The 25790-nt window shown below is 38.1% G+C and overlaps 1 protein-coding gene across 1 annotated transcript in view; it reads left to right on the top strand.

Moving 5' to 3' along the window:
• LOC120526245 (leucine-rich repeat-containing G-protein coupled receptor 6) overlaps positions 1 to 8762 on the top strand; it is a 410078-nt gene extending 401316 nt beyond the window's left edge. Inside the window, exons 17-18 of the mRNA XM_039749315.1 lie at positions 4334 to 4414; positions 5892 to 8762. Coding sequence (XP_039605249.1) covers positions 4334 to 4414; positions 5892 to 7078 — 1268 coding nt within the window. The 3' untranslated portion in view covers positions 7079 to 8762. The remainder of the gene's footprint in view (positions 1 to 4333; positions 4415 to 5891) is intronic.
• The last annotated feature ends 17028 nt before the right edge of the window (positions 8763 to 25790 follow it).

The raw sequence follows: 25790 nt of genomic DNA on the forward strand, positions 1-25790 counted from the left end.
TGCATAAAGCTTGCATATTGAAATACATTTGGTAGTTAGAATGTTGCACGTGTGTGGATAAAAGACGGATTTCTGTATGTCATGGGATGATCTAACATTCAAAACTGGTGCCTGCTTCACGCTCATTCTTCTAGAGATACTGTGGACTTCAGGAAGCCCATTAATATATGGTGTTAGTCCAACACTATTCAACATACAGTGAGTTTCAAGTTAATGAATTTACTCACATGAGAGAGGGCACACTGTGAGCTTTGGCACCTAATTAGAATCCCTGTGGCAGTTTTCTAGAAAGCTAACGAAACGTGCAAAAGGCAAAAACACATATTATCAGTAGAATGTAATACAGCATGAACTTATTGGCCTTCTTTCCAGTTTTATGGTAGGGTCTGATATCCCAGTGTGACAGGTTGACACTTATAGGAGATCTAACCGAAACACAGTTAAAATATCTGACTATGTCACCAAGTTTTATTAACGAGTCTGGGCACTCTTGAAATTTAAAGGTAATAACACACAGGTTTTTATAAATTGAGCCGTGAGTCAATTGGCAGCAATTTCAAGACAAAAACAGTAACTTGTATTAAACAAGACAATATAATATACATCAATTAGATAAAAGTAGATGAGTCTAAAAATATCAGGAGCAAAAACATGCAAAAAAGAGAGCACACAGTCCACACTCTAAAAGTCCGTTAAAACATAACAATGTTATGGATACAACCTTTGGAGGTGTGAAGTCCAAGTCGGGTGCTGTGTTACCACAATAATTAACCTTCCAACTGTCCCACTGAAACACTCTGTTCGCTGAATGCTTGTTTTCCAACAGAAGTTTTTATTATTCTATACAAAATAATAGCTTTATCATCCATCTGTTTTTCATGACTTATTTAATCCACTATAGAGATACAGTAAGCTGGAACCTACCACAGCAGCATCGGGTGCCAGACCAAAACCAAACCTGAATGTTGTGGCACTCATTTACAGAGAACTGTCAACATCCACAAATATTCATTATGCACATCTTAATCTAATGATCACATTGATGTTTCTACTTTATTAAAGTTAAAAAAACAAAGTCCTGCACTCATTCGCCATAGTCCACATCCTGCAAAAACTATCTAATCACTTCTTTGAATTTTGTCTGCTATGGATATGGCATTCTTATATTACAATAATAGTGCACATATTACTGCATGAAATAACAAATGAAACGAAATCCTGTCACACACAGGCACCTGGCCGGCTTACCTGACCTCTATGGCTTTGGGAATTTGGGAGAAAAAACAACACAGACGTGGAGATAATGTGTAGGGTCCATCTTGGTGTCTGTTTGACCCTAGAATACGGAATCCTTGAGGTAGCAGCACTAACCACTTTCTCACTGTACTGACTTAAGTTAAATATACTTTTCAAAACTGAAAATTATTAGAGCAAATTAGGCAATAATTTAAAATGCATTTACTAAATATACAGTATATCTAGCAGTTGGATTACAAACATTGCTTAATAATGTCTGCCCAGCACTCCTCTAGGGCTACTATCTACGATTTTGCTTTTACCAGCCTTCACAGACATTTTGTAACTCAGAAGACTATTAGAGCTCTTATTTATTTTAGGTGCAGCAGTTCTGTTTTAAGGAGCTTAGTTTTTAATGTTTATACTTCCCTTAAATTAAACATCCCCAACAAAGAAGAGAGAACTTCTAAAGTAAGTGCAAAACAGTAACAGCTTTCCGGTTAAAAGTGTCCATGACATCAAAGTAGCTTCTTAAATTATAGGTTTATAGTGTCATTATTGTCACATGTACCAGAGTACAGTAAAATTCTTACTTGCGTGTACTAATTAATATGCAACATGTCACCTCTCTCTAGCACCGTGATTAGTGAGTATAACTTCCTTACATAAAAGATTTCCAAGCATATGTTTCATTAATAAAGAAACAGAATAAGGCTACAAAGTATATAGTGTATGTCTTTAAGAATTTTATCGTGCATCCTTTCTGATACATAATTTAGTAACCTTCAAATTGTTTATTATAATGTCGAGCCAAATGTACAATGTGTGTCTGTACCACATCAGGTACTCGAAGTATATGAGAGCAATTCAGTATTTAATATAGTATTTAGACAAATAAAACAGGAATAGCCCCCTAGCAAAAGCACTGAAGGGATCCAATGCAAATATTTTTTCTAAAATAAAAAGATTTTTTGAGTTAGCTGGATTTGGCAGGCTGTTTTAAAACTGACACAGTAATAAAGAGACATAAGCTAAACAGCATTAAATGTTGAATTGAAGCCATAACAGCAGCTTCTGTGACAAGAAATGGTGTCTGACACTACTGTTTTCCAAGCATAGATAGATAGATAGATAGATAGATAGATAGATAGATAGATAGATAGATAGATAGATAGATAGATAGATAGATAGATAGATAGAGTCATATGAAAGTTTGGGAACACCTCTCAGCCTGCATAATAATTGACTCTACTTTCAACAACAAAGATAACAGTGGTATGTCTTTCATTTCCTAGGAACATCCGAGTACTGGGGTGTTTTCTGAAGAAAGATTTTTAGTGAAGCAGTATTTATGAAATTAAATCAAATGTGAAAAACTGCCTGTGCACAAATGTGTGTCCCCTTGTCATTGTGCTGACTTGAATGCCTGTCACTGCTCAATGCTGATTACTTGCAGCACCAATTTGGCTGGATTAGCTTGTTAAGCGTTGAACTTTATAGACAGGAGTGTCCAATCATGAGTGGTAAAAGATATTTAAGGTGGTCAATTTCAAGTTGTGCTTCCCTTTGACTCTACTCTGAAGAGTGACAGACAGCATGGGATCCTCAAAGCAACTCTCAAAAGATCAGAAAGCAAAGATTGTTCAGTCTCCTGGTTTAGTGGAAGGCTACAAAAAGCCATCTCAGAGGTTAAAACTGTCAGTTTCAACTGGAAGGAATGGAATCAGGAAATGGAAGGCCACAGGCACAGTTGCTGTTAAACCCAGCAGGTCTGGCAGGCCAAGAAAAATACAGGAGCGGCATATGAGCAGGATTGTGAGATTGGTTACAGACAACCCACAGATCACCTCCAAAGAGCTGCAAGAACATCTCACTGCAGATGGTGTATCTGTACATTGTTCTTCAATTCAGCGCAATTTGCACAAAGAACAATTGTATGGCAGGATGATGAGAAAGAAGCCCTTTCTGCACTCGCGCCGCAAACAGAGTCGCTTGTTGTATGCAAATGCTCATTGAGACAAGCCAGATTCATTTTGGAACAAAGTGCTTTGGACTGATGAGACAAAAATTTTGTTATTTTGTCATAATAAAAAGCACTTTGCATGGCGGAAGAAGAACACCGTGTTCCAAGAAAAACACCTGCTACCTACTGTCAAATTTGGTGGAGGTTCCATCATGCTGTGGGGCTGTATGGCTAGTTCAGGGAATGGGGCCCTTATTAAAGTCGAGGGTCAGATGAATTCAACCCAATATCAACAAATTCTTCAGGATAATGTTCAAGCATCAGTCACAAAGTTGAAGTTACGCTGGGGTTGGATATTCCAACAAGACAATGACCCAAAACACAGTTCGAAATCTACAAAGGCATTCATGCAGAGGGAGAAGTACAATGTTCTGGAATGGCCGTCACAGTCCACTGACTTGAATATCATCGGAAATCTATGGGATGATTTGAAGCAGGCTGTCTATGCTCGGCATCCATCAAATTTAACTGAACTGGAGAGATTTTGTATGAAAGAATGGTCAAAAATACCTCCATCCAGAATCCAGACACTCATCAAAGGCTATAGGAGGCGTCTAAAGGCTGTTAGATTTGAAAAATGAGGCTCAACTAAGTATTGATGTCATATCTCTGTTGGGGTGCCCAAATTTATGCACCTGTCTAATTTTGTTATGATGCACATTGCATATTTTCTGTTAATCCAATAAACGTAATGTCACTGCTGAAATACTACTGTTTCCATAAGGCATGTCATATATTAAAAGGAAGTTACTACTTTGAAAGCTCAGCCAAAAATCCAAAGAATTAAGAGGGGTTCCCAAACTTTTTCATATGACTGTAGATAGATAATTTTTCACAGTAGGTATGACTATTTCATGATCTCATAATGAGTCTGGGTGGTACTATAATTAAGCCTACAAACATGGGATTTTTGAGTTCATCTGCTTAGCGTTTTTGTTTGCCATCTTCTGGCGAGTGATAAGTTTCAGAGGCGTTTACATTTTTGAGCTTCATCAGACTCCCTTGTGAAAGCATAATGTTTGTCTTTGAATTCGCTTGAACCTTACTAATGCAGTTCATTCCTCCACCTTACAGATGAGCTTGATATGGAAGACTTCCAAATTGAGACAGATGACTCGAAGTTGCTTCCTACCATCCAGTGTAGTCCAACACCAGGTAAACCTTCAGATATTGAAAAATCTAGTTGCTTCAAGTTGCTAAACATCTAAGGATGGTTTTGTTCTGTGTCATAGCAAATTTTTTGCCAGTTTAACAGTACATTCCGGTTTTTATTATTTCTAAAGCACTGACATAAAGTAATAAAATAGCAAGGTTCAGCTGATGTTTGTAGGAACCAAAACGTTGCCAATACATTATTTATGGATTATGCTCTCTTTTTGGCCTAATGTAAGGGATCTCGACTGCAGTCACTGGAGATGTTTACAGCAGAATATGATACAGTTGGAGTGAGTTATTAGCACCTCTTTGGTTTCTTATTCTTTGCAAAGTTATTGTGTTCACAAATGTGGGAAGAAGTGGTTATGAGATCAACTAATAATCTTTAGAAATATTTGTATTGTTACCATAGTTTAAAGTTCCTAACTCTCTCTCTCATTTTCGAAATAAATCAGGAGTAAAGATAAAACTGTAAGTGCACAAACATTTTTGGTTTCAGAAGCAACATTTAAAAAACTCACTATGTTTTAGAAAAACGAAAGGGGCAACAACATAACCACTTCACACAACCACCAGCCTACTAATGTAACCTGCAGGCCAAAAAAGCAGCCTGGCTGAACGCAACACAATGTTTACAACTGTTAAAGCATCGAGCGCTCACTAACATTGACAACTGTCATACTGTATGTGGTAAACATTTATTATTGTACTGAACAAATTGTGCCTAGAATCTGAGAAAGATTTAACACTTCTTTTGTTAGCGTGTCCATACTACACACTCCTGTATTGAGGACTCACTAAAGTTTGCTTTCACCCTACTATGTCTGCTTGCATTTCATATTTTTTTTAAATAACTTTTAATTATTTCTGTAAGCAGTTGGCTAAGTTTGGACAAACACATAGCCCTCTATGCACAGCATTGCCACAAACATGAAATTTAAAAATGTAACCAGACATGGGACATGGAGTGGATGAAACAGTAATTCCAAAATTAAACAGGACAATATGTTTGAGAGTATTAGGACAATTTGACGAGAACAGGCCATTCAGCCCAACAAAGCTCATCAATTCCTTTATGTAATTTGTCTATAAGTTTAGTTTTGGAAGTTCGTAAATGACCACAATCTCCAATACTACAAAGTCACTTATTCCATATGTCTGTGGTTTTCTGTACAAAGAAAAAAAATTTAATGTATGCCCTGTGCATTTATAATTTAGAAAATTGCATTTCAACAGAAACAAAGGATCAGGTCTGTTGGCAAGAACACTGGAAAAAGGGAGATATAGGTGTGACTGAAATTAAACTTAAAGCATGCAAGCTCAAGGAGGATTTGAAACAGAAGACAGAATAAATCCTCAATGTAAAGTTTGGTGCTGGCAACAAGAACCAGTTCTCTATAGTCCCCCAGAAATTGCACATTTTGTAGAGCACCATTTGTCCACTTCTTCAACCTAATGCGCTTTCTTTTGTTGGCAGGTGCTTTCAAGCCGTGTGAATACCTGTTTGACAGCTGGATTATCCGCCTGGGTGTTTGGGCTATCACACTGATCTCCCTGATATGCAACAGCCTTCTCATTGTGACAGTGTTTGCTTCGCCCAGCTATCTGTCACCGGTCAAGTTAGTCATTGGTTCTATTGGAGGAGCCAACTTGCTGATGGGCTTGTGTATGGGCACATTGGCTCTCTTGGACGTGCTGACCTTTGGAGAGTTTTCCAGGCATGGTGCTCGTTGGGAAAGTGGCCTGGGCTGCCAGGTGGAAGGTTTTCTTTCCATTTTTGCTTCTGAGGCCTCCATTCTCTTCCTGACCCTAGCTGCAGTGCAATGCAGCATTTCTGTGTCTTGTGTCCGCGCCTATGGCAAGTCACCATCTTTTAGCAGTGTTAAGCTGGCTGCACTTTGTTGCATTGTGCTCTCCTTGGCTGTAGCTGCTCTTCCACTTTTCTCGGTGGGGGAGTATGGCTCATCCCCTCTGTGCCTCCCTTCTCCCCTGCCAGAGAGTAGGCCCTCTACATTGGGCTTCATGGCAGCTCTTATCATGATGAACACCCTTTGCTTTTTGGTGATTACTGGAACGTACATCAAGCTTTACTGGGACCTCATGAAGGGAGAGTTCGACAGCATTTGGGATTGTGCCATGATCAAGCATGTGGCCTGGCTCATCTTCACCAACTGCCTTCTCTACTGCCCGGTGGCCTTCCTCACCTTCTCCTCCTTGCTCAGCCTTTTCCCGATAAGTGATGAGGTTATCAAATCGGTCCTCCTCATGCTGCTTCCCCTTCCTGCTTGTCTCAACCCTCTCCTCTATCTTCTGTTCAACCCCCATTTTAAAGAGGACTTTCGCCTGCTATGGAGGAAACCCCGACCTCAGGAGGAAAGTGAATCTTCAGATACGTTTGCTTCAGAAGAAACTGAAAAGAGCTCATATGACTCTACCCAGGCATTGGTATCCTTCTCTGATGTGGATCTGGTCTTTGAGAGTGCAGTAATTCCCACATTGGAGTCTTTCGGATACCCCACATCATCTACAATCGCTCTTATTCCCTGCCAGCAGAGATCTCCCTCCAGGCAAGATGGTATGACCGCTTCTGCAATGCAGTCTTGCCTTCCCAAAGAGGAACATTTCTGTACCTCTGCCTCTTACTCCCCCCCATTTATAAAGTAACATTTCAAAACGAGTAAGCTCAAAATCATTCCCAAGAATTCCTGCTGGGTTCATTGGGTTTGGACCACAGTTCTCATCATTCCAATTTATGATGCAATAAATTTGGATTGTTCCATGAAATCTGTTGAGCAGTCCTGGAATGCTGAAGTCTGTTTTGTTTTGTAATTCTCATCAGATTGAGCAGCAATGAAGAGATCCGCCTCTCCATTTTCTTGTTTCTCATAAAAGTAAATCTCAAGGCACTAAAGGGCTGCTTGAAACAAAGGTATGCGCCGATTATTTCTCATATTCAATTCATTCTTTCTGAAATGCCAATTAACTGAGCACTGAAGGTTTACATTGTCCAAAGCATTTCTGTTTGGGTGTCTGAGGTCAACACATCAGTCAATACAAAGACAACTAGTCTGTTAGTCTGCTCTGTGATTCCAAATATGTGTACTAATAGCCATTGTAACTGATTTTTTGTTTTTTGTTTAGAAAAATATAAAGATTTTTTTTTCAGGCACCCTGTTATTACAATTCCTGCCTCTTTACCTCATATTTCATCAGAGAAACTGTTAATATGTAACAAAAATCGTTAAATTTGTTATTTCAATGTATTTCTTAATTAGAAACTAGCTTTTACTGTTTGTGAGACATGTTATTTAATTAAATAGCTTGTTCCTGCTTTCATTCAGAATTTTCTTTTATCTATGAATATATTATTTTTTTGGGAAAAAAACCCAGCAAATTGCTTTGTACACTTGGAGTGAATTAGTCCTGATCAGTCCTTAATGTTTTTTGTAATTATTCTGGGAGCACTTTAGTTTAGGTGTTCATTATAAGCAGCGATTTATATTCACTATGGTCATGGTAGTCAAGACGTACAGTAAGCAGCTTTTGGGTGTGTTTTTACAAGTTGGCTAATGCAAGCCCTCTCTAAAAAGTGTCTCTACGTTGGTTTAATGGAATCAGCGACTCCATTTTAGGGTGCTTTCACTTGCATATGTCACATATGTACTTTCACAAAACCATTAAGGAAAAATTTGTTATGAATTTTAAAGAGCAGTGGATCTCATGGACACACCTGAGAGAAACACATAATGACATACTGTAGGTAAAGCAGTCGAAGTCCATCAGTGACCTTCTCTTTAAAAGTCTATCTTAAAAGAGCTTCATCCTCGGCTATATAAATGCACGCACATGTCATCCAGTGCTCACCACGACATTTTCTTAGTTATAACAAATAAGCACAAATATTTCTATAAAAGCACAGTGAAAACATTGTTCTCTGTTTTTACCCAGGTTTATTCAGCAACTGGCTCCTAGCTTGATAAGCTAAATAAAAAAGGGCCTGCTCTCCTTCATGTCAAACAACTTCCCAGTAAAGGACAGTTTAATGATTATGCAAATGTACGGTACCTGGTTTCAGATCAACAAAATGTTGCATGAAAAGCAGATCAGTGGGACAAATGAACTGGAATACATACTTGAGACTCACATGGGAGTCTTACAAGTTTTCCAGTTAGCCATTATAAGTCCTCCAAAGTGCCCATGTAATTATCTTTGGGATGAATAGAAATGCTGATTGAGTCTGTCTCTATGTACAGATCACATGTGTCTCAGTCTGAAATTGTGGGAATTGCTGTATACGTAAATAATAAGGAAAATTAAGTTTTTGTGGGGCAGTGGGTAGTGCCGCTGCCTCGCAGTTAGGAGACCCGGGTTTGCTTCCCGGGTCCTCCCTGCGTGGAGTTTGCATGTTCTCCCTGTGTCTGCGTGGGTTTCCTCCCACAGTTTCAAAGACATGCAGGTTAGGTGATCCTAAAGTGACCCTGGTGTGTGTGTGCCCTGCGGTGGGCTGGCACCCTGCCTGGGGTTTGTTTTCTGCCTTGTGCCCTGTGTTGGCTGGGATCGGCTCCAGCAGACCTCCGTGACCCTGTAGCTAGGATATAGCGGGTTGGGTGATGGATGGAAGTTTGAATGGTTAAAATATATTATCGTAAACATTTTGCATTGTACCAAATATGTGGACAAATATTGTCTGCAGTCACAGAAGCTTTTTCTCGGGAATTGCATTTTATATATACTAGAGGGCTGCTCACTTAGCTCGTCTAATCCCGGATACACACTTTTAAGATTTCTTTTTCTTTGAATTGTTGCTATTTCATTAGTTTCACTTTTATTTCAGAACTTCTTTAAAAACAATATTTGGAATCTTTCGAGTCCCAATGTGCTGAATCTTTTAAATGAGGTCTGTGAGACATGTGTTTAATGACTTTGTACCATATTTCAGCATAGGTTTCTCTGTTTGGAATTTCAGCACAGACAAAACAATCTTTATCATCAGCAGATAATAATTTTTTTTGCAAAGTAACCAATAAAATGCACGTGCGGTAAACCGCGTTTTTGAAATTCTCTGACTTAAACTTCAAAGCCTTACAATATTTACATACCTCTGACATATCAGCTACTGTATGTCCATATATTCGATCTCTATTCGCCTTTTCGTTATTTCTACGAGTAATCATTTCTTCTTGTTTCTTTTTTTTTTTGACGCTTTTGTTTTTTTCTGCTTTCATATTCTGTATCTTGCTCTGCATGTGTTTTGCGCCAACATTTTTTTTGAGTCTTTTGAATTCCACTGTTTTCATTTTCTCTAACCTGCTCTGCATGTGTTTGGCCCCCTTGTTTTTTAACATCTTTATGATGTTTTACTTTGTTTTCTACTCTTTGTCTTTTATTTCTGACCTCGCTTTGTCCTGCTTTTATTTTCAATGACAACTGGCCTGTGGTGATTATTTTCCCTTTTATCGAGTAATAATTTACATTTGTTTGCGCTACTGCAATCTTTACTTTCTTTTTTTTGATACTTTCTAATTTTCCTGCTTTCATATTCTTTAACTTTCTCTGCATTTGTATCACGCCAACTTTTTTTTGAGCCTTTCGAATTCCACTGCTTTCATAATCTCTAACCTGCACTGGATGTGTATAGCGCCAATGTTTTTATGAAGTTCTACTTTGTCTTTTACTCTTTGTCTTTTAATTCTGAGCCCTACTGGACGTGCTTTTTTTTACAATTACATTTGATCCGGGCTGATTATTACTTTCCTTATCTTCTGAATTTGCACCTAGATTATTCTTTTTCTTTTTTGCATTTTTTCCCTCCAACGCTTTTAAGTCTCTTTTCTTCGCACTGCTCTTTCTTCTTCACTTAGTTGTCAACGTTTCATCTATAACGTATTGTCCTTATACGCTTTATATGTGCTGAGAGCCCTGGATCTGTGTCTGCTCAGACCCTTTACAAGACTGAGTGTTTTGCTGCCCGTGCTCTTATTTGGTTGTAAGTAGGACGTGTCTTGCAAGAATCTCATGTTCTACATCCCTGCAAGACAATCTCTTGGCACAAAGTCTCATGTTTAAGGTCCCCGTGAGACGCTCCATGGCCAATATCTTTAGTCTCACAGGTCTTTTAAGTGTCTTCTGTGATTTTCATGTGAAGATCACGTCTCGTCTCCCTACTGTTTCTCTCCAGGATTTTTTTATAATAGATATCCATCCATCCATTTTCCTACCCGTTGAATCCGAACAAAGGATCACGAGGTTCTGCTGGAGCCAATCCCAGCCAACACGGGGCGCAAGGCAGGAACCAATCCCGGGCAGGGCACCAACCCACCGCAGGACACACACACACCCACATCCACACACCAAGCACACACTAGGGACAATTTAGAATCGCCAATCCACCTAACCTGCATATATATATATATATATATATATATATATATATATATATCACCTTATGGGATCGAACTTCAAAGGTCAGCGCCTAAGACGAAGCCTCTGACATTGTGCCATGGTGGCTGGTTCACTTATTTGATAGCATGATTAAATGGCAGCCAAACAGAATTGAGATGTGAAACGAGCCAACCGATGACCAGCTAAACTGGAATGTGAAACTCCAGCCAATTTCAAACTCCAACCAGTTTCTTAATGGGAAGCCAATTCTTGCTGTTAATTATGCCCGTTATTTAATTCCATGGCTCATTGCTGCTCTCATTCTGCCACAGCAGACATTTCCAAAAGTGTTGCTTTTCTGTTTTTCCTGAGAACATCTTCAAAATGTTTTGGTGACCTGAGAGATCAACCTTACTGAGAACTTTACGTTTTTTATTTTCAGATCTTGTGTGACGGGCACAGGTTAGCTGGTCATGTGGCAGCTTATTCATGTGTCTCATTATTGTTTGGCTGTTCATTACGGAAAAAGAAACAACTAAGGGACCTGAGTCAAGTTAATTAAAATGAAGGCAAAAGAAGTTAATTAGCAGTAAACACTGGTCATTAATTAAGAAGGTGGTCAGAATGAAAACCTGCAGCCACTGCGGCCCTCCAGGACTGGAGTTTGACACCCGTGATTTGTAACATGTCTATGATCTGCTTCTCGCAACTGAGAGGACGTGGCGGATGTCTGCCAAAAATATGAGGCTTGTAGAGTATGTACCTTCATCTTTTAGTTATATAGTTAAATGTGCCAAAGCTTCTAAAAAGTCTTTTTTTTCCTTGAAGAGGAGTCTTTAAACCGAGAGTGGTGTTAAACTCTGGTGTGCGAACGACCTACCCCGGCTAAATATCCAACACACAAAGGCTTTTGGTCCACCTATTGTCATTGTTTCTTGAAAAGGATTACTAACAATAAACAGTTTTTAGCCGTATGCCTTTCTGAATGGAGTGGCTGAAATTTTTTGTTCCTCATTCACATTGCCCTTATTGTACATTTTTCAGTTCTCAAAAAGCTTTATCACAATTGCTCGGCGTGTTCATTAATTACATTTCAACACAAGTTAAAACTGCTGTTTGTGGTTTGTAAATTTTAGAGCAATTTAGTAGCTGGACATAATGCTGATAGAACTTATATCTTATTGCAATTAAGTTTGTTCTGGAAAAAAAATGACAGACTTTGCATTCACTCTGTGTAAAAGTGATAAAATCTGCACAAATGCAAGGGCGTGGCACAGTAACAAATGGTTGTCAGAGGGCTAGCACTAGCAGCTTGTATGTTGCAAAAACATATTTATAAGCCTTCACATTAAAATCTGAAAAAGCAAATTGATAGTAGCCCATTTTTAGAGCCTTATTACTTTCAATGATGATCCATTATTGTCAATAGCAGGGTCAATAATGTTTGTAAACTGGCAATAGCTTCTTATAATGGATTCCTTTACTACAGTGTGGCCTCTCAAGTCAAATGTTACTGAAGTATCACCATGTTATAAAAAAAATCCTCTGAAAAAAAAAAACCAAGTATATTCTAAATCAGTTGCTTTTAATCTCAAGCCTGGATGTTTATGTTGGTTTATTTGGAAGGAAATTCTTTCTGTTTAATTAGACTGCTTGCCTCTGGACTCTGCAGTCTCTAATTTTTTCAATAGTTATAGTTTGATTTTTCTTTGAACTTCAAAAAATTGCAGTCAGGTTTCTGTTCCCAGGACATGATTCAGCCTCTGTGCCCTTTTAACTCCATTTTAAGCAACTTGCTAGTTCACTGTTTTTTTTTTTTAATTATTAGCCAATTAAGATGATGTGCAAATAAAATGAAACCAACTGCGAAGTGGAGCTGCTAAGTGACCCATAATTCTAAGTGTCACATTCCACCAAAATGCTTTCACAGACTCTTAAACCATCTCTATCAGGGAAGTGTAACCTACCTAAATATGATACAGGGACAGGAACCTTAAATATGTAGCTTTCCAATATAATAACGTATTCAGTAATCTCCAGAATTCTGGATTTAAAATCAGCACCTGGATGAAGATTCACTGGACTATTCCAATGAAGCTTAAGAAAAAGTGACAAGTAGTAATGAACTTTCAGCTTCAAGCAAAATGAGAAACCCCACAATCAACCAGCATAACATTTTGATACTAAATATATCTTACAGCTTAACTTATTTTCTGTATACTGAAGGGTTTATCCTCATTTTTAATGATTTCACTATCTAATACAATTAAGATGCCAAATTGGTGGAGGAATGTGATGGCAGTCACAGATAGATCCATATACATTAGCACCGAAAAGTTTGAAATTACCCAGATATTTTCATATTTTTGATAGAAATTGATACTATTTAAATCAAGTTACAATTAAATTGATTTAAAAATACAGCCAAGACATTACTCATATTGCAAATGGCTATTATTGCTTAAAATGACTGATTTATAATTTATTATTCACAAAGCAAAGCCCCATTTTCTAATTTTCTAATGGTAAATTCTGTTACTGTATATGCTCAAATAGAGGCCCCCCGGCATTTATTTGCAAAACTTGCCTCGGCTCCCGGCACTTAATAGAGACCGGCTATTATTAACAAAAACCTTCAGAACGCAATATTTTTTTTCGCTCGTGTCGGTACAGGTAGGTGCACAAAAATATCGGCTAATATTACAAAAAGCTACTTTATTTGAATTTCACATGCTGCATAAGACTGTTAAAGATAAATGGCAATGTCTTTCTGTACCTTTCGCTGCTATTCGTCGTCCAAATCCGCAATGACGGCTTTGTTGTTGTCCAGTTCACTATCGTCTTCCTCCTCTTTCAGGTTTGTTGCGACGCTTGAATTCTTGCCGCCGACAATTTCTCTCTTCCTTCAAAACACGGCTGATTTTCTTTGAGGTAATGAATTAATGAATCCTCACTGCCATCAGTAGAATTGGTGATGCCACAATTTGTGAAAGATTCCCGAATCATTTTATTTGAGATTTCATCCAATGCAGGCATGATCCATGTCACCATCAGATGTCGTGAAGATATATCTGTATTTCTTATATATGCAATGTGCTGACATGCACATGTATTACACATGTCTATAAAGATACAGACGCTTACAATGTATGCGTGCATCCTATGAACAATTACATTCCAGATTTAACATTCCAGCTACACATTTCTTTCACTATCTTCAAATCAGAAACTTTGTTAAACAGAACCTTCCAGATTTTCCTCATCTTGCAACCTCATCCACGCTGGAAAAAATATTGCTCAATCTCAAGGACTTAGACTCCATCTCTACAATATATAAAATCATTTTACAATCCCTCCCTTTCAAAGATCCAAGAGGACACTGGGAAAAAGACCTCTCAATTAATATATCAGAAAAGGAGTGGAAAGTAGCAATGCAGAGAATTCACTCGAGCTCCATATGCGCAAAGCATACAATTATACAACTCAAAATTATATATCGAGCACATCTGTCTCGACTAAAACTCTCCAAAATGTTTCCAGGGCAAGATCCAACCTGCGAACGTTGCGATCAAGTCCCAGCCTCACTAGGTCACATGTTCTGGGCCTGCACCAAATTAACATTATTCTGGACCAAAATTTTTAATTACCTTTCAGACAGCCTTGTTGTCACAATCCCTCCTAACCCATTAACAGCTGTGTTTGGGGTTCTTCCAGATGGGTTTAAAGTGGAGAAAGAAACAAATTGTGATCGCATTCACTACACTCTTTGCACGCAGACTCATTCTGATAAACTAGAAGAACCCAAACTCTCCTCTTTAAGTCAGTGGGAAACCGATGTGTTATATTATTTGAAATTGGAAAAAATCAAATACTCAGTTAGAGGATCCGTACAGACTTTTTTCAAAACATGGCAGGACCTAATCAGTAATATTTTAAAATAAGTTTATAAAGCACAGAGAATTTATTAATTTAGGTATGTTTACAAGCCTTAAATTTAACGCCGTTTGGCTTGCTGTCTCTCTCAGGGGTGGGGATCGATCTGTTCTTAACTCAATTTTTCTTTTTGTAAAAACTTGATGGCTTTGTATGGATTGCAATAAACTTAATTAATAAAAAAAAAACAATGTATGCTTGTAGGCAAATATCAAAGACCCGGCTACTGTTAGAGACCGGCTACTATTTGGCCGCGTCCCCTCCGAAGCCCTGTGCTTATTAGAGACTGGTGACAATAAGAGACTCTGCATTTATTGGAGTATATACGGTAATTCATCTATAATTATAATCTATTCATCTATATCATCTATTAATCACTTTTAAAGACTATTTTAAATGGCTATTATTGCTTAAAATGACTGATTTATAATTTATTATTCACAAAGCAAAGCCCCATTTTCAGCAGCCATTACTTCACTGTTCTAATGGTAAATTCTCTTACCGTATATGCTCCAATAGAGGCCCCCGGCATTTATTTGCAAAACTTGCCTTGGCTCCCGGCACTTTAAATAGAGACAGGCTGCTATTAGAGACCGGCCATTATTAACAAAAACCTTCAGAACGCAATATTTTTTGCGCTCGTGTCGGTACAGGTAGGTGCACAAAAATATCTTATATATTATTCATTTTAAATGCTAATTGGTTCTTAGAGAAACCTTTGCAGTTGTGTTCACACAGCTGAAACCTGTTATTCTGTTTAATAAAGCAAACAACATTGTCTTTCCTTGGGTTGCAAGGTACCGACATTCCTAAAGTTCAAGTCAAAATGAAATCACTTTCTTAAGAAACATACAATTATACAACTTAAAATTATATATCGAGCACATCTGTCTCAACTAAAACCCTCCACAAAGTTTCCAGGGCGAGATCCAACCTGCGAACGTTGCGATCAAGTCCCAGCCTCACTGGGTCACATGTTTTGGTCCTGCACCAAATTAACATCATTCTGGACCAAAATTTTTAATTACCTCTCAGACAACCTTGTTGTCACAATCCCTCCTAACCCATTAACAGCTGTGTTTGGGGTTCTTCCAGATGGGTTTAAGGTGGAGAAAGACAAAGAAACTGTGATTGGCTCCCGGCACTTTAAATAGAGACAGGCTGCTATTAGAGACCGGCCATTATTAACAAAAACCTTCAGAGCGCAATATTTTTTGCGCTCGTGTCGGTACAGGTAGGTGCACAAAAATATCTTATATATTATTCATTTTAAATGCTAATTGGTTCTTAGAGAAACCTTTGCAGTTGTGTTCACACAGCTGAAACCTGTTGTTCTGTTTAATAAAGCAAACAACATTGTCTTTCCTTGGGTTGCAAGGTACCGACATTCCTAAAGTTCAAGTCAAAATGAAATCACTTTCTTAAGAAACATGTCAGTCTGTTGTTGTTTTGCAAAATGAAGGTTCTTCCATTAGACAGATTGCCAATAAACTGACGATTTCATACAAAGTTGGTACCTTTATCAAAAAATCCATTTCTATCAAATACATAAACATTTTTGAGTGACTACAATCTTTTTCAATGCATTCTGTACTGTATTTCTGTTTTCAGTAGATTTAAAGCAGGAACTTGCTATGAAGCAAACATAATCACTGCAAACATCTAATGAGCTCGGAGACAGTTAGACAGATACTACTTCATTCAATCCCCAAAGACAAATTCGCTTAGTCTATGCAGCAAAAAGGGATAGCATAAAAATAATTTTAAAAAGTGCAAGACAAAGAAGTACACTCACAGCACAATAAAGATATTAGAAAATGCAAAAATACTCACCTTGTGCCAATTGTCTGTCATAGCCAGCAAAACAGCCACAATGTACCCACGGTGATGAAAAGAGTCGGGGTCTAAAGGTGCTCCAGAACAACACGTCACAAAGACAGTAGAGGGGGCTTCTCTGAGCAGCCTTTAATTCTGCCATCTTCCTTTTCTCTGCCACTGCCTCCAGTGAGTCCAGGGTCAGTCCTATAATGCAGTCAGCCTTACTGATCAGTTTCTTGGTCATCTTGTATCCCCAGAGCTGGTGATACAGCCAGTACACTGGCTGCTGTGAACTGGTAGAAAATACAAAGCAGCATGTCACACGCACACACACACACACTAAGTGCCTGAGTTGTCCAAAACAAAAGAGCAATTTATTTTTGATGGATCTTCCCAAAAGTAAGTACAGGGTGTCTCAAAAACTAAATAGACATGTACATAAAATAGAGAAAACACCACAGCTTTTCGACAACAGCAGTTTAGTAATGGTGTAGTGTAAAGGATATTGGACTAGGGGTCTACTCGTGTGGTTTATCCCATTACTAAAATTCTCGTAGTTACCGCAGGATGGGTAATGATATTAATAAAAAATAATGATGATAATAATTCTTATTCTTTGGCACTTTTCTCACTACTTAAAAGTACTTTATAGAGTGAGTGGGGAGCCATGTCAACCACCACTAATGTGTAGCATCTACCTGGATGATGTGACAACAGCCATTTTTGCTGCAGTACACAAACCACACATAAACTTTTAGGTGGTGAAGGGGTGAGAGTGAGAGGTAGCCAAGTAGAGACAGTGGACAATTAGGGGGCCAGAATGACAAAGCCATGGAGAGCAATTTCAGCCAGGACACTGGAATACACCCTACTCTTTTTGTAGGTTGCCCAGGAATCTTTAATGAGCACAGAGAGTCAGGACCTCTGTTTTACAACTTATCCGAAGGACAGAGTCACATTTTCAGCACAGTGTCCCCGCCACTGCACAGGGGCATTAGGAGCCATACTAACCCTAACCCTAATTTTCATACACGTTTCATAAATAGTTTCAAAACTATTTTGATTTTGATATTTGTAACATATTCCAAAAAAGAGTTTGGACAGTGAAAAATTGACCACTTTGCCTTTCCTTTTCACAACACTTAATACACGTTTAGGTACAACAACAATTTATTGAGTTTCTGGTGTCATTTTATCTTAGTCTTCTTGCAAACAAGTCTTAAGGTATGCAACAGCATGAGGTCTTCATTGTCACATTTTGCATTTCAAAATTCACCACACATTCTCAGTTGGGGACAGGTCAGGACTTCAGGCAGGCCAGTTGAGTTCCTGCACCCTCTTCCTATGCAGCCCTGACTTTCAAAATGTGGTTTTGCATTTTCTTGCATGGGCATCCATTTAAGAGATGTTGTTTTGAAAACATCATATGTTGCTCCAAAATTTGTATGCACTTTTCAGCATGAATGGTGCCTTCATAGAAGTGTAAGTTACGCTGACCCAGGGCTCTGACAGAACCTCATACCATCACAGACACAGGCTTCTGCACTTGTAACTGCTAAATGTCTGGATAGTCCTTTTCTTCTTTGGTCCAGATGGACATGATATGCATTTCTGCATTTCTTTCAAAAAAGACCTGAAATTTTCATTTGTTCAAACACAATACACATTTTTCACTGTGTGATGGTCCATCCCAGATGCCTTCAAAGCCCGGAGAAGTTGACATACGGTTTCCTTTTTGCATAGTAAAATTGTAACTGGCATTCGTGAATTGGATGTGACAACGTATCTTGTTACTTGATAAAGGTTTGCCCAAGTCCTCCTGAGTCCAAGTGATTATATCAGTTACTAATGAATGAAGGTTCTTAATGCGGTGCCATCTGAAGCATTAAACAGCATGGGCAGTCTGCTTAGTCTTCTACACTTGCCCTTAACAAACCAAAATATCTCCAGGTTCTTCTAGTCTTTTAATTATGCTATGTATTGTTGAGGATGAAATACTCCAATGTATTTTGATCTGTCTTTGAGAAACATTGTTTTAAAACTTCTAAATGGTTTTCTCATGCATTTGTGACGATCCCCTGCCCATCTTTGCTCATTTCCTGGATGTAACTTTTATACCAAAGCTTGATTTCTGAAATCAATGGTTTCTGATGTTATTTGCATTTTTCATACTGTCACAGCTTTTGCAAAGTTGGGGTTGTATTATATTATGCCTTTCATATCTATATATCTAACTATCTATGACATAGGTAGATAGATAGGAAAGGCACTATCTATCTATCATATAGTGTCTTTAGCATTTATCTATCTATGTGTGTGTATATATATATATATATATATATATAGTGCCTTTCACATTTATCTATCTATCTATCTATCTCTTATATAGTGTCTTTCACATCTATATATATATATATATATATATATAGGGGCGGCACAGTGGCCTCCCTGTGTGGAGTTTGCATGTTCTCCCTGTGTCTGCCTGGGTTTCCTCCGGGCGCTCCGGTTTTCTCCCACAGTCCAAAGACATGCCGATTAGGTGGATTGTTGATTCTAAATTGGCCGTAGTGTGTGCTTGGTGTGCGTGTGTGTCCTGCGGTGGGTTGGCACCCTGCCCAGGATTGGTTCGTGCCCTGTGTTGGCTAGGATTGGCTCCAGCAGACCCCCGTGACCCTGTGTTCGGATTCAGCGGGTTGGAAAATGGATGGATGGATATATATACACTCACCTAAAGGATTATTAGGAACACCATACTAATACGGTGTTTGACTCCCTTTCTCCTTCAGAACTGCCTTAATTCTACGTGGCATTGATTCAACAAGGTGCTGAAAGCATTCTTTAGAAATGTTGGCCCATATTGATAGGATAGCATCTTGCAGTTGATGGAGATTTGTGGGATGCACATCCAGGGCACGAAGCTCCCGTTCCACCACATCCCAAAGATGCTCTATTGGGTTGAGATCTGGTGACTGTGGGGGCCATTTTAGTACAGTGAACTCATTGTCATGTTCAAGAAACCAATTAGAAATGATTCGAGCTTTGTGACATGGTGCATTATCCTGCTGGAAGTAGCCATCAGAGGATGGGTACATGGTGGTCACGAAGGGATGGACATGGTCAGAAACAATGCTCAGGTAGCCCGTGGCATTTAAACGATGCCCAATTGGCACTAAGGGGCCTAAAGTGTGCCAAGAAAACATCCCCACACCATTACACCACCACCACCAGCCTGCACAGTGGTAACAAGGCATGATGGATCCATGTTCTCATTCTGTTTACGCCAAATTCTGACTCTACCATTTGAATGTCTCAACAGAAATCGAGACTCATCAGACCAGGCAACATTTTTCCAGTCTTCAACTGTCCAATTTTGGTGAGCTCGTGCAAATTGTAGCCTCTTTTTCCTATTTGTAGTGGAGATGAGTGGTACCCGGTGGGGTCTTCTGCTGTTGTAGCCCATCCGCCTCAAGGTTGTGCGTGTTGTGGCTTCACAAATGCTTTGCTGCATACCTCGGTTGTAACGAGTGGTTATTTCAGTCACAGTTGCTCTTCTATCAGCTTGAATCAGTCGGCCCATTCTCCTCTGACCTCTAGCATCAACAAGGCATTTTCGCCCACAGGACTGCCGCATACTGGATGTTTTTCCCTTTTCACACCATTCTTTGTAAACCCTAGAAATGGTTGTGCGTGAAAATCCCAGTAACTGAGCAGATTGTGAAATACTCAGACCGGCCCGTCTGGCACCAACAACCATGCCACGCTCAAAATTGCTTAAATCACCTTTCTTTTCCATTCTGACATTCAGTTTGGAGTTCAGGAGATTGTCTTGACCAGGACCACACCCCTAAATGCATTGAAGCAACTGCCATGTGATTGGTTGATTAGATAATTGCATTAATGAGAAATTGAACAGGTGTTCCTAATAATCCTTTAGGTGAGTGTATATATAGATATATAGTGCCTTTTACATTTATCTATCTATCTATCTCCCATTGCTTTACAGCAGTTGGGGTTGGACTCCTTCAATAAAGCTGTCTTGAAAGGTTGACTAGAAAGATTTAAACAGTGGCATTAATCAGAGAGTGAGGCCTCGAGGACAGACTCTTGTTGAGTTTCTTCAGTACAAATTGTAGACAGCATAAGATGGGCAGTTTTATGCAATGTAGTGTAATATAAACATTGTGCCACGCAGACTGAAGAAGAGTATATTCTATATATGGTTAACCTTCATGTTTTTGCCTGTAAAGCAAATTGTATATTTGTCTTTTAAGTAGAGTCTCATATTATTTAGGAAAGGAATATTATAAAAGTGATGGTATAGCTTGTAAATGTCCCCTTTATTAGAATGTTTTTGTGAAGCCTAAAACACTTTTTCTTTTTTTGCTGCCCTGTATTTAAACAATGTTAGGTCTTGTTAGTCCTCATTCTACTTTACATATCTAAAAAGTGTTTTTTAAGACAGGACTTTTTCACATCCTATATAAATGATAATATAGCAGTATTTCATTATTTTAAACTTTGAACACAGATTTTTCTTTTATTTGACAGACAGAAATGCACTGGAAAAGTTTAGGGATACTAGTCGTTTTAAAGATATTGTCCCAAGTGATGTTAGACTGATATGAGACCAGCTTATACAAGATCTTATATGATACATTCTGGAATACTGTCAGTACTGATTTTACATAGATCTTTAAACTGTTGTGTAACTATAACTGCTTAGTATTTAATGTTACACTTACCTGTAGAGAAATTCACTGTAAATAATAGTGTTGCTCAAATTATTCTTAAATCAAAAGATCTTGTAGAACACAGCAGTTGCATTTATCATATGAAAACAGTGATTACAGGTTGGTTAAATGATGCAACATATCACCAGAATGGCCATCGTTTAAAATGATTTAAATTTCCAGCCAATTTAAAAGGCAATTGTGGGACACGGTTGGCAGTTAAAAAGAATCAAAGAAACACAAAATTAATCTTTCACAAGTGCCACATTTTAGAGGAACAGATCAGGATGCAAGTAAAGCTAGTAACATGATAATATTAATATTTACACAGTACAAATTAGTGATGATTAGTCAGTCAGTCGGTCAGTCATTATCCAACCCGCTATATCCTAACACAGGGTCACGGGGGTCTGCTGAAGCCAATCCCAGCCAACACAGGGAGCAAGGCAGGAAACAAACCCCAGGCAGGGAGCCAACCCACCGCTGTAGTGATGATTAAAACATGCTAATATAAAAAAAACATTTATATTTAATATTGAAGAACTCTCCCTATTAAAGAATGAGCCCAGGAGTGCTGCAGTGTGATTTCAACCCAAGCAATCAAGTTATTTCTATTCAGGAGTTTTTCAATTTCTGTAATTATGTCCAGCATTTTCTTATTTGGTAAACTAGGGTTCAAGTTTAGGAGTTCAGTTATATTTTATGGTCGGCTCTTAGCCAGTATATTGTACATAACAAGGAGGTTGGGCAGGACTGCATCAAAATAAATCTACAAAAGAAAAAAAAAGGAAATCAGTGTGAAAAAAAATTAATTGCTTAGCAATTTAAACGAGCCATTTTTAATTGATTTTATAAATCTAACATAATTCAGTGCAATATCAGCTCAGAGAATTAGAGTGTATCAATTCTTAATCTTCTATTTGGTCTCAGTCATTGTTAATGCTTGTCCTTGTACAGTATCTGGTAGTTTTTAGTCACCAAGAATGTTTAATATAACTGCCCTTCCTTGGAGATTTTACCAACTTAGCTGTGGGCAATGGCAGTGGGCAGTGTCACCACACTAGGGCAGGGGTCCTCAATCCCGGTCCTGGAGAGCCGCAGTGGCTGCAGGTTTTTGCTCCAACCCAGTTACTTAATAAAAAGCACTTATTGCTAAAGTAACATTTCTGCTTCACTTTAGTGATTTTGAGCCCTTATTGCTTCATTTTGTCTTAAACGGCTATTTTAATTGCTCCTTATTATCAATAACATGCAAATGACAAGAGAGAGCAGCATATTTACATTTACACTTGTGTGTATTTATCTGCACTATTAGGTTTAATTAAATACTTGGAAGAAAAATGAAGAGAAAAAAGTGAAGGACTGAGAATTACTCGTCCATTTTAGCCTTCAAATCATTTGCATGATAGAAAGGAAAAGAAAATCTAGGATATGAGAATGACCTGACATAGCAGAGTTAATTTAATTTCATTGCTTGTTAGTGCTTTATTGGCAAGAATTGCTTTCTAATTAAGCAACCAGGTCAGAACAAAAACCTGCAGCCACTGTGGCTCTCCAGGACTGGGATTGAGGACCCCTGCACTAGGGTACTGCAGTTTTCCTCACAAATGAAAAGACCGAGGTAATCGTAGTTACTGGACACTAACATGCAGCAGTGTCACAATGGCAACATGTGACTGCTCCATGAGACATAATTGGCTGACAATATCAAAGAATCCAAACCTGCTACACTCACCCCCTGCTTTATCTCACAGTCAGCATTAAATGAGGTGGGATTCATTTCGGACAACCAGTACCCTTGTTGCTCTGAACCTCTACTCTCTCGGGCTGCCTCCTAAGTTCAGCACAGAAAGTAAGTCTTTTAACCAACCAATCAAGTTAAAGGAGAACTTTATTTTCAGTCCAATCTCTGGGGAGGATCACTTGAGTCCCGTTAAACAAGCACTCTTTCATCACACCTGGCATTTACTTTTTTTGATTGCTCTGTGGGATATTAAGATGGGATGTTTTGACTGCTTTTGTAGGGCACTCCAGCAGAAAATATAACCAAGGGGCCTCAAACTCATATCCACTATTGTAATGTGTAGCCAGATACTAGTGTTGGCCGAATGTGTCTTTTGTCGTTGCTTTATTGACTTCCTTTTAATTTTTTGAATCCTCATTTGCTTAAAATTTTCCATAGCCATTGTAAAATAAAAGAAAACCAGGAGATCGTAAAAGGCTGAGGTGAGTCCAGGCACCCAATGTAATGAAGGTGAAAATAAAGAGAAAAATGAAAGCAAAGTCTAACAAAATTACTTGCCGTCTATTGCCCCTTGCTAGGCTATATTAGCTTGCTCTTTTCAGGATTAATTTTCCTTAAGTTAGGAATATCTCCCATTGTAGATGCGTCCTTCAATGAGTTGGGTTTGAAAGTGAATGCCGACTTCCGGTGTCGTTGCTCTTTACATAAAGACCCAAGGTGGAAGAGGTGGGACCTCCAGGTGAAACCCAGATGTGATGTCAGATCCTGTGCTTTGTGGGTGAAAAACAATGAAGAGTTAGTGGCTGCAACATCTCAGGCATTTGAGGTGGAGCTGTCACCTTACCAAAGCCTTGTGGATGCCCCTTATGTATATTTGGGAGATACTAGCTACCAAATAACAATGGTTTCACTTGTACCTGTGTGTTTTGATCATATAAAATCTGTTTTAATTATATATATATATATTTTAATGACGAAAAGTAGAACATTAATCTACTCAGGTCCTTAAGACTTTGTGATGTTTTATTCATAAATACATTCAGACAATGTCCCATATTAGGCACATGCTGACACCAGAGCTGATTTAAGAGTCGCAACTTAAGCTAAGCTGTACATTTATGGTGGTGCATTGGAAATGCAACAATCTGAGAACTCTAATCTAAAGTCAGAAAAGTTTAAAAATGTTTTAATGAACAGCAAAAATGGACTTCTGCCCAAGAAATTGATGGTAATCCCCCCAAGCAGACTCCTAATTTGCTTCCTATATCATGTTGTATATTGTATCTTCTTCTTCTCACATATTTTTCTTTTACTTTTCCCATCAGTCTGTGTGACTCAGTGCAATTTCATTTTATTTTTCAGGTTGTAGCCACAGACATTTGAACATTTATTTGCTCTTTAGATTCTCTTCCCCACCCAGCCGTCAGCGTTCCTCCACTTTACTGCTCACATTCTCGCCTACCAGGCTCTGGTGTTCTGGCCTCCTTTGGCCTATTTTGGTGTCTTCTCTTGTCTGATGACTATGAGGTCAAGTAAGAGAAGACGGCCACCCCACTTTTATATTTTACTTGACTTTCTCTTTTATAGAGTAAAATCAGGTACTGCCTCAGAGCAAAAACTTGAAGGAAATGTTTAACTCTGTCTGGAATATTTGAATCGGACTTATTATTTTCATTTGTGGGTATGGGCAAAATTCAGAATTAGGCCATTGATAGTTTTATTTCTTTTAAGTTTTACTTCAAATCAGACTTTCATGTGTTATACAGCTCAGTCGCTCAGTCTTTCACAGTTCATCAGCTTTAAAGAGTGTAGGCAAGGCGCCATTGGGTCTTTATAACAACATTAAGTGGACCTCGACTTAAGAAGCATGTCTGCTTTACAGCTTGAGATTTTTAGTGTTATTTATATTTACTTTAGTTCCTACGGTACACAGCCAAATATGGAGTATTTATACTACAGCTTCTGAATTAAGTGTTTTTACTTTGCAATTTTACTCTTTGTTTCTGTGTATTTTGTAAAGTTAATTTTTTTTATGTAGGGTAGACAATGTTTATGCAAGTATAACTAATAACTACCTCTGAGTTAGCATGGTAATCATATTACAATTTATGGTCTGGTTCATTTTATAATGGAAAATAAAAAAGAATAATAATAAAAATATTAGCTGTACAAATTATAGGATCTATTTTGGATGTATATATTTTCGTTACCTCTTGTAAACATTTTACATAAAATATGTTAAAATAAAAGTAATAGTTTCATAAAACGCATGGGAATGAGATGGTGTGTTTCTGCTTCCTTTTCTTTAATTATTTACAAAGTGTTTTTCATCTTTTATGATTGTGGTTTTGGGAGTGCTCATTATGAATATAAAAAAAAATAATCTTCAGAACTGAACCTTCCTCAGCTGGTAAACTACAAAGTCTTATTAGAAATGACACGGGGTTACACTTTTTTTCAAAGGTTTTGCTTGGTGATAATGGTAGAGAGCTTCAAGCCGAACACAACTATAATTTCAGATTGACTGTATCACTTTTATATAATGAATTATACAGTTAGAAATTTAGTAGTAAACAATGCTATACTGTAAATAACCAGAAAAAAAAAAAAAGAATTCATAGGCATCTAAAATCTTAACTTTATTCAGTAATTATCATTTCTGGACTGATGGAAATAAAACCACAAACTGGGAATTAACAACTTGCTCAATTAAAGTAGAGGCCCAATTAAATGAAGAAATTGACTGGGGTGGAAACATGAAGCTACAGGG

The sequence above is a fragment of the Polypterus senegalus genome, chromosome 3, assembly GCF_016835505.1.
Source record: "Polypterus senegalus isolate Bchr_013 chromosome 3, ASM1683550v1, whole genome shotgun sequence".
Lineage (NCBI taxonomy): Eukaryota > Metazoa > Chordata > Cladistia > Polypteriformes > Polypteridae > Polypterus > Polypterus senegalus.